General features: G+C 41.5%; 1 protein-coding gene across 1 annotated transcript; it reads left to right on the forward strand.

Moving 5' to 3' along the window:
- Positions 1-585: 585 nt before the first annotated feature.
- On the forward strand, positions 586-5,133 carry Rhoxf10 (Rhox homeobox family member 10). The gene is made up of 3 exons (NM_001037581.2): positions 586-1,003; positions 3,006-3,051; positions 4,884-5,133. The coding sequence occupies exons 1-3, from the start codon at positions 639-641 to the stop codon at positions 5,076-5,078; spliced, it is 606 nt and encodes a 201-aa protein (NP_001032670.1). The 5' UTR covers positions 586-638; the 3' UTR covers positions 5,079-5,133.
- The last annotated feature ends 9,865 nt before the right edge of the window (positions 5,134-14,998 follow it).

Consider the following 14,998-nt stretch of genomic DNA (forward strand, 5'->3'; position numbering starts at 1 on the left):
CCCAAACTGGGGTGACATTCTCTCAGTGATCATTGGGGTTTCTTTGTTACTGGATCTTACCAAGGAAAATGCTTAAAATTCTGCTCCTATGCAGAGATGAACTCTGGTCCATCTGAAACTCTGGTTTCAGTATCTTCAAAAGAAATATGGAGCAGAAGTCCCTAACCTATAATGTCAACTTAACTCCAGCATGGAGAACATTGGGCTGTGAAATTGGAAGGTGGGGCCACGAGATGTTCCCCAAATTAGACACCGTGTTCATTTGAATTATTATCCCTACCCTATTCTCCACCTTCAAATAACCTTAAATATCCATCTTAGTCCTCAGCGGCCTCTCTTGAGATCCAGGGAGTCACCTGAATTCAGGTCCAACTCAGGCCTCCTTTCTTGACTATATGTAAAGTCAGCATCTTGTTTGAAGCAGCTTTTTTTGTCAGGCCTCCTAATGGTAACTGTATGCCCCCGTGGGGTGGATTCTCCTCTTTACGCCCACACACACCCAACCCACCTCCCACTTCCGTGCCTAAGCTTAGCCACACCCAGGAGCGAGTCAAGTGTGTAGTGTGGGACATGCGCAGGATTTTCGCCCGTGAACTGGGAGGTGCTCCAGAGTAGGCTCCATCTGCAAAGCTCTAGCAATGGAAAGCAAGTACTTCTACTTCGACCTCGACTATTATGGGGTGAGCTTCTATGAGGAAGAAATAATGACTGACTCTCAGCAGAGGGTTGCCGCGGCAGCAGTCCGTTGTCGCTTTGGAAGAGGTGTAAGAGTCCTGCATGAGCTAGGCCAGGACGAGCACCTGAGCTTTAAATACAAGCAAAACTACAGCTATGAAACAAGGAAGGAAACGCAAGCCCGTCCCAGTGAGCCTGAGAAAGCAGCTGGAACAGCTGCTTGTCGCTCCAACAACAGGCAAATAAAACACCACAAGTTCACCTATGCCCAACTGTGTGAACTGGAGAAGGCTTTCCAAGAGACCCAGTATCCTGATGCACACCGAAGGTAAGTAGATGTTTTTCGTTTTCAGAATTTACTGTTTTCCGCGACTTTGGGCTCCTTTACTCAACCCTAGTGCCCACTTCTTCATTAAAAAGCAAAAACAACATAAAACCAAAACGAACAGAAACGCATCCTGAGTATTGAACTCAGAAGCCCTAGAAATGGTAGACCAATTCTCTTTCCTCAAGCTAAATGCTGAGTCCATTTTACATTATAACTTAAGACAGATGGTGCATTTAAGAAAGGTGGATTTGCTCTTAGTCTAGCCCCCACCAGTGCTCGAACTTAGGAAACTTGAAGTTCTGTCTTAGGCTCCTTAGTAGGTCAGATTAGTTCAGTACCTGGTTTGGCCTGCTTCCCTTCTTGGCCCTGAAACCACGAAGTCTTCAGCGGAATTTATGGTGGGGGTGAGGAAGATGGCCTCTGAAGCTAAAGGTCAAACTTCTCGTGCATTTCTGACAAACAAGTTGCCATAATGCCCACCGTGCTGTGTTTCTTTCACTTCCCCACGGTGATGCATTTCTTTCACTTCATGGTGGTCTTAGAAAAAAAAAAAAACCATAAAAGCCCCAGTCTGAGCCAAGTCTAAAATGCAGAGCATGCGGTATTTTCCAGTCTTTTGGAGAAATTTTTTTCAGAGTATTTTATGACGCTAAAACAAAACCTTGTGCTTATTAAACCTTTGTCCGTGTCCCCCTCTGGCCTATTGCACTATTTTTGTCTTCTCCTGAGGCACTGCCACGAGCAGGAACTTCTGCAGAGCTTCTCCCTTTCAGACTACCCTGTTGCTCTTCGGAGTGTCCTCAGTGCTCGTGTGTATGCTCCTACATGTGCTAGACTCTTTGCTTTCCTCAAGCTGAATGTCTCAGAGGCATCGTATATCTAGTTCACTTTTATCATCACGTGCAAAGGGATAGTTGAATACGTTGGGTCTGTGGCCCACGTGAATTATACTTTGCTTCTATGGATAAACAGCTCGTGAACTACAAGTTTTAAGTCTTTTGTGGCACATGGCAAGAAGCTGAATTGCTGACCATATTAATTCTGTTTCCTCCTTTGAGTACTCAGTAACACTGTTCCCTCCTGGTTAAAGAAAAAGAAAAACAACAAAGTACCATTTGTAGGAGGTAAGGGAGGCCAGAACCCTGGGGATCATCTCAGTGAACATGGGACCACTGTCAGATTGTATCAAAAGAGAAGGGGAAGGTCAGGGGGTAAAAGTACTTAAAACACAAGCCTGAAGATCTGTTTTGTTCTCGGGACCCAATGAGAAAGTCAGAAGCAAGGATGAATGTCTAAATCTCATTAGTCCTATAGGCAGATGGCAGGCAAATGCTGTCTGGAGCATGTGTGGGTTCTGCTTGTCTACTTGTATGCATATAATATTAATATATGTGATATAAAATAATATAATATCTAATACCTTATTATATAAAATTAAATAATGAATACAATATTATATTGTAATGAAAGAAGTAATTTTTAGAACAAGGTGACTGCCATTCACGTGTGTCTTCCTGAATTTACACGCATACCCAACAAAACAAGCATAGCTGCACAGAAAATAAATGAATACGTTTGTAAGAAAGCACACCCGATAGACTCAATTCTGTTTCTCAACTACAATTCTTTATTAGATTTTTACTTTAACTACATGTGCGAGCATGACCCAACAACCGGGCATGTGGAGGTCAGAGGGGAACTTGGGAGACTCTATTCCATTGTGTGGGGCCCAGGGACTAAACCCAGGTCTTCAGGAATTCCATCATGCTCCCACTGAGCAACCTCCCTGGCGACACCAGGGAGTTCTTAAGGCAAGCCTTGATGCTTTGACAAGATGAAGTCAAATCTAAGCAGTCCCCTCTGTTAAAAAAAAAATGATGAAATAAATGTCTGCTGAGTTGGGGCAGTGATAGCAAAGTAAAAATATGGAGAAATTATACAGGTGCACTTTCCTTCCTTCCCCCAGTGGCAATGGCTAACCTGTGTTCTTTTCTTTCCACAGAAAAGCACTTGCAGCCCTCATTCATGTGGACGAATGCAAGGTGAAGGTCAGTACAAGTTCATTAGGGTACTCCATCTCAGACTTGGGTCAGGATAGATATGGCCTTCCCTTGCACAGTTGGAGCTCCTGAGTCTAGCACAAGTCACACTAATTTGCTCTTGAAAGTAGAAAGGGTTTTTTATAAAGTAAACTCCAGCTAGTGTATCTTCCCTATTTCTAGCAGTAAAGGAGCATGTTTTCCTAAAGGAAAACAAAATGAAGAAAGTGGGCCTTCCCTATGGGAAAGAAACAGGGTTTATGAATGTCCAGCTATAGCATACATAGGTATAGCTATGGATGTATGCATGTCATACACACCTGCATTTCCCCTAATTGATACTGACATATGTGTGACAAAGGGATCCTCTGCAGAGTAGTTCTTATTTATTTGCTCACCTTACATCCCAATATCAGTCCCCTTCCAATACCTTCTCATGCAGACCCTCCTCCCATTTCCCTGCCCCCTTCTCCTCTGAGAAGGGATTGCTACCCCTATCTCTCCCCCCGCCACCCTGGCACATCAAGTTCTTGTAAGACCAGGTGTATCCTTTCCCACTGATGCCAGACAAGACAGCCCAGTTAGTTGAACAGATTCCACAGACAGGCAGCAGCTTTAGGGATAGCCCCCACTCGACTCCACTTGTTGGGGAACCCACATCAAGACCAAGCTGCACATCTGCTACATGTGTGCGGGGATCCTAGGTCCAGCCTTTGCTTGCTTTTTAGTTGGTTGTTCAGTTTTTGTGGCCCCCAAGGGTCTAGGTTAGTTGACTGTGTTAGTCTTCCTATGGAGTCTCTGTTCTCTTAAGGTCCCTCAGTCTTTCTCCCAATTCTTTCATAAGACTCTCTTAGCTCCATCTAATGTGGGAATGTGGGTCTCTGCATCTCCTTCCATTGGCTACTGGGTGTAGCTCCTCAGAGGACTGTTATGCTAGGCTCCTGTCTGCAAGCCTAACAGTATCATTAACAGTGTCGAGGATTGGTGCTTGCCCATGGATGGGTCTCAGTTCAAGCCAGTCATTGGTTGGCTGTTCCCTTGGTGTCTGCTCCATCTTTGTTCCTGCACATCTAGTAGGTAGGACACATTTTGGGTTGAAGGGATTGTGAGTGGATTGATGTCCTTATCCCTCCACTGGGAGTCCTCTACAGAGTATTTCTGTCTGGAGTTATGTTGCAACTTGGGGTGACCATGAAAAATATTTATGAGATTGCAGGAAGAAGCCTTACGAGACATTTCAGTTGTATGAAATTACTAAATACTAACCACATGTACATAGCTAACAGGATGAGTGAATAAATATGGCGCAGGTGATGACTTACCTTGATGATACACAATGGGAAAAACTGTTTAAGGGGAAAATGCTAAGGCATAAGAGCTGGTTCTCTTTTGTAAGATTTTAGTAACATGGTAGACAAACACAAGACTGAACTTGAATTTCCAAGCACAGTACAATGTGTCAATTCTGAGATATTGCCCCAAACCCCCTTTCATTATGAAGAACACAAGGGTTGACTGCTTTGAAAGTCTGACTCTGATTGTGTCCAAAATTTGACAACAGCTTGTTTTCTGAAGGCTTCTGAAGAAGAGCGAGTCTGGTGCTGTGTAAATTTGTCTGATGGGTTTCAGTGGTGACAGGATGGAAACCGGGATCTCCCATGCTGTGAGCACATCCTGTACCCTGGGTAATACTTGAGGCCCTGAAAAGTTTGTGAGCAATTATAAACACTGTTATTCTGTGAAGGGAAGAATGTTCCATATGAAGTTGCATGATGTGTCTTCCCATCATAATATTAACTGTTTGGTATGATTAACCAGCCTCTATCTTGGTCTGATTTCAGGCTTGGTTTAAAAATAAGAGAGCTAAATACAGGAAAAAACATAAGGAATTACTACTCAGCAGTGCTACATCTGGTACCTTGAACAACTTTTCTGCTCAGATGAATGAAGACCCCAAGAGTAGTACCTCTGTTCCGGAGGAGCCAATAGGGTTCATCGTGTGCCAGCAACATCTTGGCAAATCCTGCTGGTCATAAAAATATTGTTTTGTCACATATAATAGCAATAAAGAAAGGAAGATGTTTCTCAAAATACTGGTTATTTTTGTCATCTCTTTCCCACAGAAATGGGATAACTTTGTGTTCAGCTTTGTGCTAAATTGAGGCCAGAAGAGTAGCCCAGTACTTGAACCAAATGTCATCTCTTGTCCAGCAGAATAAGAGAATATGGTGACCACACACCTTTTATATGCAGAAGGGGCCTCCTCATTTATTCCCCTGAAGCATCCTAGGAAAATGACATCATCCTACCTGTCAGGGATCAGTGAGGTAGTCCTTCTTGGACATAGCATCTCTTCCTCTTGAAGAACTTCTTGGAGAATAGAAATATACATAGAACTAGGAAGCCATGAGGGTAAACTTGGCACTGATAGCATGGGTAACGATGTGTTGTAAGGATGAAACTTTGAACACAAAACTATACAACTGTCCAGAGTTAGCTAGTGGAGAGATGAAAGGCTATACACAGAACCCGGAAGGAAATAGGAGAAATCAAAGGAGTGCAGGGAAACTTCCTGGTTGCAAGTTCCCAGGGAGGAGAACGATCCCAGAGTAGAAGTGGAAAGGTGGCCATCTACTTTATTTCCTGTAGCTTGTCAACAACTACACAATCTACAATGGCAATCGGTTTATAAATCTCAAAGATGAGTAACAATTTATTTTATTATAAAATTCATTCATAAAACGTGCAGGTAGTGTTACAGAGTTTGAGACCACCAGGAATGACCATCAGACAAGAAGAGTTCTTTCAATGTAAAAGCTTTTTAAAAGAAAGTTTTATTTCCAGCAACATTGTGACAACGGCATACTCAGCTGCTAAGGGGGAAGACTGGGGCTTGAGTTTTTAAAGGATGTTCTACTCTCTTCCATATTATCATGGTTATTTTGCTGTTTGTTTTTTGGTTCTTTTTCTGAGGGTTAATATTTTAGGAATACAGTTATACAATGAGAGGAAGGGGACATTTTTGGAAAATGAGATATGTGGCTCTGAGATCCATCTCTTCTTTAGATTGCTGTCAAAATTTAACTGTTCACAGGGTTACTCTTAGGCACATGGACCAGATACCATGTACTTAATCTTTACGAGATCTGGGTGGCAGTGGTGATGGTGGTGGTGGTGGTGGTGGTGGTGGTGGTGGTGGTGGTGGTGGTGGTGGTGTCCTTTAATTGGATTCTTTTAATTCCAGCACTAAGGAGGCAGAAGCAGACAGATCTCTGTGCATTTGAGGCCAATATGGTCTACAGAGTAAGTTCCCGGACAACAGGGACTACATAGAGAAAGCCTGTCTCTAAATAAAAAAAGAAGAAAGAAAGGAAAGAAAGAAAGAAAGAAAGAAAGAAAGAAAGAAAGAAAGAAAGAAAGAAAGAAAGAAAGAAAGAAAGAAAGAAAGAAAGAAAGAGGCTAAGAATAAGATCCTACAGGCTCCTAGGTATTTCTTTTTCTTTTTTAACAGTAACTTAGTTTGAAACTCATTTTGAAATTCTCTGCAAAGCCCTGTGATTTGTGTGAATGATCCAAAGTGAGCCCTAGGCCAAGAATAGATGCTGCCAGAAGAAAATAAAACAAAAGGCAGAAACACAAACACATGTAGATTAGCTATGAAATCATTATCAGCACTGTGAAATTTTGTGTTCTTTGGTATCCTCCACACAAAGGATGGGCTGGAGGACCTATGGTTCATTAGGGCTCCTGCTACACTCAGAGTAAAGGTAAGGCGAGCACAACAGATGGTTATCAGGGCAGTCCCTCAGGCTGCTACCAAAGGGCTCTGTTACAAAACATGTCAGGCTCAAGTCTTCAAGACATTAAGACCTGTTCTCAACACTCCTTATCAATCACAGAAAGCATTACAATAGTAGGTACAAGGATGATCTTCTAGAACTTTTCCAGGCCCACCATGAAAATCTGGCTCCCATGTGGTGCATGCATGAACATTGCCTTGCTTCTGTTGTGGATTCCTGTTGGGAAGTCATGCCGGAAACCACAGATTTAAAGGGACTGCTTTAAACTATGGGTTAGTTAATGTGATAATGGAGAAAACAAACAAACAACTCAGTTTCCATGGAGTGTAGAAATTCCACTGAGGCTAGACATTGTAGAGTAAGAGTGAGTGGTGTTTTCTCATCGTTCAATCATGTTACGGGGTTACTAGTATTATTCAGGATTAGATGTTTTCCTGTGCTGTTTGGGGATGGGCTCCATCCAGAAAGCCATGGGAAATCAGAACATTTGGCATGTGGGACACCACAGAACCTTGTCCATTTTGCACAAAGCCAGCACAAGCTGTGATTCACTGCATGCAATCAGATGAGTTCATTGTCTCTCTTCCTCCAAATTTAGTATTTTTGATGGCTTCTTCCAGGATGGGATGGTACACAACTTATGAGCAGTTCAAAGTCCTTAATTCCATATTTGTGTTTTATCAAAGAATGAGATAAAGTCTATATCTGACATCTGACAATGAGCTGTGTCCCTGCCCCGTGCAACTGTTCTTTAATCATACATTATTCTCACTCAGGAGACTACGGAGGTCTCCAAACGAGATCCTAATGTGATGGGGCATGTGTGGAGAAAAGGCTGCCTTTGTAAAGCCTACCTTGACAATGAACTCAATAAAAAATGGGAAGGAGCTCAAGATCTATTTAAGACAGTAGGGTAGCTTCAAATTAACTACAAAATAGCCTAAGAGTTCCATAACCAGGCATCAATAGCAGGTCAGTCTTCTACACTCTGCTTCCCTTCCAGGCCATTTTACTAGAGTTTGTTCTCACAACACTGTATCTTAAGGCCAGACACAGTGGTGGGCATCTGGAATCCCAGCACATACAGGAAGAGAACCTGCAGGAACTGGAACATTGACTACAAGCTGTTGGACCAAATGCCCTAGAAAAAGAAGCACAGTCTAGAAACAACAGAGACACTGCCTTGAATGCCACAGAGACCAAAAGGAGACTCCTAAAAGAGCATCCATCTACCATTCATAGATGTGCCTGTGTTTCTGCCCTTCTTTTCTCTCTTGTGTCCCTCCCTCTCCCTTCCCCCATTCTCTTTCACATGCACAGCACACACACCCACGCACAGACACACACAAGCACACAAGCACACATGCATACTGACATGCACTGGCATGCTCATTCGAGTGCACACACACTCAAATGACATAAACTAAGAAAAGTCACGTGGGGGGTCTCATGATGATTGAAGCTGATGTGTCCTCCTGCATAGTTTACCCACAAACACAAATGTGCACACACCATGCAGAATTTCACAGCTAAGAATGAATAGCTGTAAGCAAACACACCCGATAGACTCAATTCTGTTTCTCAACTACAGTTCTTTATTAGATTTTTACTTTAACTACATGTGCGAGCATGACCCAACAACCGGGCATGTGGAGGTCAGAGGGGAACTTGGGAGACTCTATTCCATTGTGTGGGGCCCAGGGACTAAACCCAGGTCTTCAGGAATTCCATCATGCTCCCACTGAGCAACCTCCCTGGCTACACCAGGGAGTCCTTAAGACAAGCCTTGATGCTTTGACAAGATGAAGTCAAATCTAAGCAGTCCCCTCTGTTAAAAAAATGATGAAACAAATGTCTGCTGAGTCGGGGCAGCGAGAGCAAAGTAAAAATATGGAGAAATTATACAGGTGCACTTTCCTTACCAACCCCTGGGCGGCCGGCTCCACCCATCCCCCAAGATTCCTGCTCCTTAATTTTCTCTGGACAGGTCTGTTGTTTTGTGACCAATGTTTGCTCCTTGGCCACACACAGCTACTACTGCTGCTGGTGCCCAGGGCTCATCCTTCCTGGCCTTCAGATCCTGGCCTTCAGATCCATTACCTTCCCCCAAGAATTCCTCACAAAAACCATGGGTGGAGGAGGGGATCAGTAGGCTAGAACACAGTAGGACCACAGAAGTCCCAGGGAAGGGCCTGACAGGCACCTAGGAGGCTGCAACAGAATGCCAAGAAAGGATAGTACTGCCCAGGAATCCTGCAGAGACAGAGTCTGCCCTCCTCCTGCCAGGGAGGGTGTAACCACTATGTATCAAAGCCCCCTCACCCGCTCTGAGCTCTACCTTTTGTAGAAATTGTAAAACAACATATCCTTTTTCTGTGGAGGGCAAGCCCAAGGAATAAAGGGATAATGCTGTACTCTATTGCTAAAGAAAGAGAAGGGAGATAGGGCTGTCCTGGACAGCATGGGTGTCAAAGTTCTGGTGATCCCAGAAGAGCCCATCCCCCACTTGCTCCTGGAAAATGATGACATTCTTGGACTCCACCAAAGTCTTCATGCGAAGTTCGTCCTGGATAGGAGGGGGGAGCACGTACCTGCTTGTTAAAATTACTCACTAATTCTTCCTAGCTTCAGGTTTTCTAGTGTTGACCGAATCCTCAAATGAGAGGGGGAGAGTTGATAGAGCATTCTTAAAAGTTTTTTAAATATTAAGTTCAGATCTTTTTCTCTGGTAAGGTTTCTTTTATCTTGGAGATATATATTTTGAGCGTGCATTTCAGTGTTTCGTCTCAGGCAAGTCAGGATTATGACTAAGAAGACTCACATAAAATTTTCTATCTTTAGAGATATGAACATCATATCTCCTACCCAATTGCTCCTATCTCAGAATCTTTAATATGCAAAACCCTACCTGTGAGCTATTGTGATAGGATCAGTTTTCAGATATGTAAGGTCAAAAGTTAGCCAGTGAACCTTATAGAATTTAAAAGCCTCTGTGTAGCAAGGGAAAGAATCATCTGACTTAAGAGGAAATCCACAAAGTTGGAAAGGATACTTGCCAGTTATTTTCTGATAGATTAATATCCAGAATATGCAGAAAACTCTTTAAAATGAAGAATCAAGAACATAAAATCAATATAAATGTGCTATGTATTTAAACAGAGTTGGCTAAAGAAGAACTCGAATGCTAAAGAAATATTTAAAATGTATTCAACACCCCTAGAAAAAAGGACAATGCAATTTAACATACTTTCAGATTACCTTAGCGTCTTTTAGAAATTGTCTAAACATAATGACCTATATGGATATATTTCTTTAAAGGTATCACATCTATCTTTGACATAACAAAAGTTTTTCTACTTGGACTTAAGGCCTGTTTAACAGAAGGGAAATTATTCTTAGTATTATAAATCTAGTCAACTATGTGTATCTAGTGAGGTCACAACTCTTGAACCTACTATATTGCCATTTTTCCATACTAATATAATTTCTAATTTTAAATACTTATTTTAATACCCACAGATAAGGGTAGACATCAACCATGATTAAAGAAGTGTCTGGCTTTATCAGGAGACCACTATATAAAGCCATAACTGTTCAAAATACAGATAATACTTGCCATGCGATGCCCAGTCTGAAACGTATACATTTACAGCATAAGTTTTCCTCATTGGGTTCAGAGAACGTGGAGAAATAGGGAGGAGAAGGATTGTAAGATCTAGAACATCAGGAAGTCTGCTGCGACATTGTGTCTTTTAAATATAAAAGGGAAGCTGTAGTAATGCAATCTCAACAACATTACTACCCCCAAATATTTTCATTAATTTATATATTTATTTATATCCCACATGCTGTCCCCACTCCTAGTCCTCCCCCTTTTATGCCTTTTTTATTGGATATTGTTGTATTTATTTACATTTCAAACGTTACTACCTTTCCCAGTTTCCTATCCATAAACCTCTATCCAATCCCCCTCCACATTCTATTATGAGGGTGTCCCCCACGCGTCCACCAAGCCCTTCCTGCCTCCCTGCCCTGACATTCCCCTACACTGGGGGGTTCAGCTTTGGCAGGACCAACAACTTTTCCTCCCATTGGTGCCCAACAAGGCCATCCTCTGCTACATATGCACCTGGAGCCATGGGTCTGTCCATGTGTACTCTCTGGGTAGTGGTTTAGTCCATAGAAGCTCTGGTTGATTGACATTGTTGTTCTTATGGGGTTGCAAGTCCCTTCAGCTCCTTCAATCCTTTCTCTAATTGCTCCAATGGGGAACCTGTTCTCAGTCCAATGGTTGGCTGTGAGAGTCCACCTCTGTATTGGTCATGCTCTGGCAGAGCCTCTCAGGAGACAGCTATATCAGGCTCCTGTCAGCATGCACCTCTTGGCATCCTCAATAAAGACTAGGTTTGGTGGTTGTATGTATATGGGCTGGATCCCAAGGTGGTTCCCACTCTGAGGACCATTCTTTCAGGCTCTGCTTCAAACTTTGTCTCTATCTTCTCCTATGAATATTTTTGTTCCACCTTCTAGGAAGGACTGAAGCATCTGCACTTTGGTTATCCTTCTTCTTGAGCATCTTGTGGTCTGTAGATTGTGTCTTGGGTAATCAGAGCTTTTGGGTTAATATCCACTTACCAGTGAGTGCACGCCATGTGTGTTTTTCTGTGATTGGGTTACCTCACTCAGGGTGATATTTTCTAGTTCAATCCATTTGGCTATAAATTTCATGGAGTCATTGTTTTTGATAGCTGAGTAGTACTCCATCGTGTAGATGTACCACATTTTCTGTATCCATTCCTGGCTGTTAGGAACATAGTGGAGGATGTGTCTTTGTTGTATGTTGGAGTAGCATTTGGGTATATGTCAAGGGGTCATATAGCTGGGTCCTCAGATAATATTATGTCCAATTTTCTGAGGAAACTCCAGACTGATTTCCAGAATGGTTGTACCAGTCTGCAATCCCACCAACAATGGAGGAGTGTTCCTCTTTCTCCACATCCTCGCCAGCATCTGCTGTCCCCTGAGTTTTTTTTTTTTTTGGTTCTTTTTTTCGGAGCTGGGGACCGAACCCAGGGCCTTGCGCTTCCTAGGTAAGCGCTCTACCACTGAGCTAAATCCCCAGCCCCCGTCACCTGAATTTTTGATCTTAGCCATTCTGACTGGTGTGAGGTGAAATCTCAGGGTTGTTTTGATTTGCACTTTGCTGATGATTAAGGATGTTGAACATTTCTTTAGGTGCTTCTCAGTCATTCGATATTCAACAGCTGAGAATTCTTTGTTTAGCTGTGTACCCCAGTTTTTCATAGGGTTATTTGGCTCTCTAGAGTCTAACTTCTTGAGGTCCTTGTATATTTTAGATATAAGCCCTCTATCGGTTGTAGAATTGGTAAAGATCTTTTCCCAATCTGTTGGTTGCTGTTTTGTCCTAATGACAGTGTCCTTTGCCTTACAGAAGCTTTGCAATTTTATGAGGTCCCATTTGTCGATTCTTGATCTTAGAGCATAAGCCATTGGTGTTCTGTTCAGGAAATATTCCCTAGTGCCCATGTGTTCCAGATGCTTCCCTAGTTTTTCTTCTATTAGTTTGAGTGTATCTGGTTTGATGTGGAGGTCCTTGATCCACTTGGACTTAAGCTTTGTACAGGGTGATAAGCATGGATCGATCTGCATTCTTCTACATGCTGAGCTCCAGTTGAACCAGCACCATTTGCTGAAAATGCTATCTTTTTTCCATTGGATGGTTTTGGCTCCTTTGTCAAAAATCAAGTGCCCATAGGTGTGTGGGTTCATTTCTGGGTCTTCAATTGTATTCTGTTTGTTTACCTCCTTGTATCTGTACCAATACAATACAATTTTTATTACTATTGCTCTGTAATACAGCTTATGGTCAGGGATAGTGATTTCCCTAGAAATTCTTTTATTGTTGAGGATAGTTTTTGTTATCCTGGGTTTTTTTGTTATTCCAAATGAATTTTCAAATTGCTCTTTCTAAGTCTATGAAGAACTGAGTTGGAATTTTGATGGGGATTGCACTGAATCTGTAGATTGGCTTCAGCAAGATGGTCATTTTTACTACACTAATCCTGCCATGAGCATGGAAGATCCTTCTGTCTTCTGAGATCTTCAATTTCTTTCTTCAGAGACTTGAAGTTCTTGTCATACAGGTCTTTAATTTGCTTGGTTAGAGTCACACTGAGGTATTTTATATTATCTGGACTATTGTGAAGGTTGTCATTTCCCTAATTTCTTTCTCAGCCTGTTTATCCTTTGAGTAGAGGAAGGCTACTGATTTGTTTGAGTTAATTTTATATCCAGCCACTTTGCTGAAGTTGTTTATCAGCTTTAGTAGTTCTCTGGTGGAATTTTTGGGGTCACTTAGGTATACTGTCATATCATCTGCAAATAGTGATATTTTGACTTCTTCCTTTCCAATTTCTATCCCTTTGACTTCCTTTTGTTGTCTGATTGCTCTGGCTAGGACTTCCAGTACTATATTGAATAAGTAGGGAGAGAGTGGGCAGCCTTGTCTAGTCCCTGGTTTCAGTGGGATTTCTTCAAGTTTCTCTCCATTTAATTTGATGTTGGCTACTGGTTTGCTGTATATTGTTTTTCACTATGTTTATGTATGGGCCTTGAATTCCTGATCTTTCCAAGACTTTTAAAGTGAAGTAGTGTTGAATTTTGTCAAATGCTTTCTTATCATCTAATAAGATGATTATGGGTTTTTTTCTTTGATTTTATTTATATAGTGGATTACGTTGTTGGTTTTCTGTATATTGAATCATCCCTGCATTCCTGGAATGAAGCCTACTTGATCATGGTGGAAGGTCGTTTTGATATGTTCTAGGATTCGGTTTGCAGAATTTTATTGAGTATTTTTGCACCGATATTGATAAGGAAAATTGGTCTGAAGTTCTCTTTCTTTGTTGGGACTTTCTGTGGCTTAGGTATAAGCATAATTGTGGCTTCGTAGATGAAATTGGGTAGTGTTCCTTCTGTTTCTATTTTTTGGAATAATTTGGACAGTATTGGTATTAGGTCTTCTATGAAGGTTTAATAGAATTCTGCACTAAACCCATCTGGTCTTGTGATTTTTTTTTTTTTTTTGCTACAAGATGTTTAATAACTGCTTCTATTTCTTTAGGAGTTATGGGACTATTTAGATGGTTTATCTGTTCCTGATTTATCTTTGGTACTGAGTATATGTCTAGAAAATTGTCCATTTCATCGAGATTTTTCCAGTTTTCTCGAATATAGGCTTTTGTAATGGGATCTGATGATTTTTTAAATTCCCTCAGTTTCTGTTATTGTGTCCCCCTTTTCATTTCTGATTTGGTTAATTTGCATAATGTCTCTGTGCCCTCTGGTTAGTCTTGCTAAGGGTTTCTCTTTCTGGTTGATTTTTTTCAAAGAACCACCCCCTGGTTTTGTTGATTCTTGGTATAGTTCTTTTTGTTTCTACTTGCTTGATTTCAACCCCATGTTTGATTATTTCCTGCCATCTAGTTCTCTTGGGTGTATTTGCTTGTTTTTTTTCTAGAGCTTTTAGGTGTGCTGTCAAGACTCTCCAGTTTCTTTTTGGAGGCACTCAGAGCTATGAGTTTTCCTCTTAGCACAGCTTTCACTGTGTCCCATAAGTTTGGGTATGTTGTGCCTTCATTGTCATTAAATTCTAAAAAGTCTTTAATTTCTTTCTTTATTTCTTCCTTGACCAAGTTATCATTGAGTAGAACGTTGTTCATCTTCCATGTGTATGTGGGCTTTCTGTCCTTTTTTTATTATTAAGGACCAGCATTAGTGCATGGTGATCTGATAGGATGCATGGGATTATTTTCATTTTATTGTATCTATTTAGGCCTGTTTTGTGACTGATTATATGGTCAATTTTGGAGAAGGTACCATGAGGAGCTGGAGAAGGTATATTCTTTTGTTTTAGGATGAAATGTTCTATAGATATCTGTTAAATCCATTTGGTTCATAACTTCTGTTAGTTTCTTTGTGTCTCTGTTTAGTTTCTGTTTCCGTGATCTGTCCGTTGATATGAGTGGGGTATCGAAGTCTCCCACTATTATTTTGTGAGGTGCAATGTGTGCTTTGAACTTTAGTAAGGTTTCTTTTATGAATGTAGGTGCCCTTGCATTTGGAGCATAAATCCT

This window comes from Rattus norvegicus, chromosome X, assembly GCF_021556685.1.
Source record: "Rattus norvegicus strain SHRSP/BbbUtx chromosome X, alternate assembly SHRSP_T2T, whole genome shotgun sequence".
In the NCBI taxonomy this organism is placed as follows: Eukaryota; Metazoa; Chordata; class Mammalia; order Rodentia; family Muridae; genus Rattus; species Rattus norvegicus.

Bases quoted from the DNA above. Each gene is read 5' to 3' on its own strand.
- Rhoxf10 (NM_001037581.2), top strand. From the start codon at position 639: ATGGAAAGCAAGTACTTCTACTTCGACCTCGACTATTATGGGGTGAGC. The intron at 1,004-3,005 runs GTAAGTAGATGT...TTCTTTCCACAG, and splicing joins TATCCTGATGCACACCGAAG to AAAAGCACTTGCAGCCCTCA. The intron at 3,052-4,883 runs GTCAGTACAAGT...GTCTGATTTCAG, and splicing joins TGGACGAATGCAAGGTGAAG to GCTTGGTTTAAAAATAAGAG.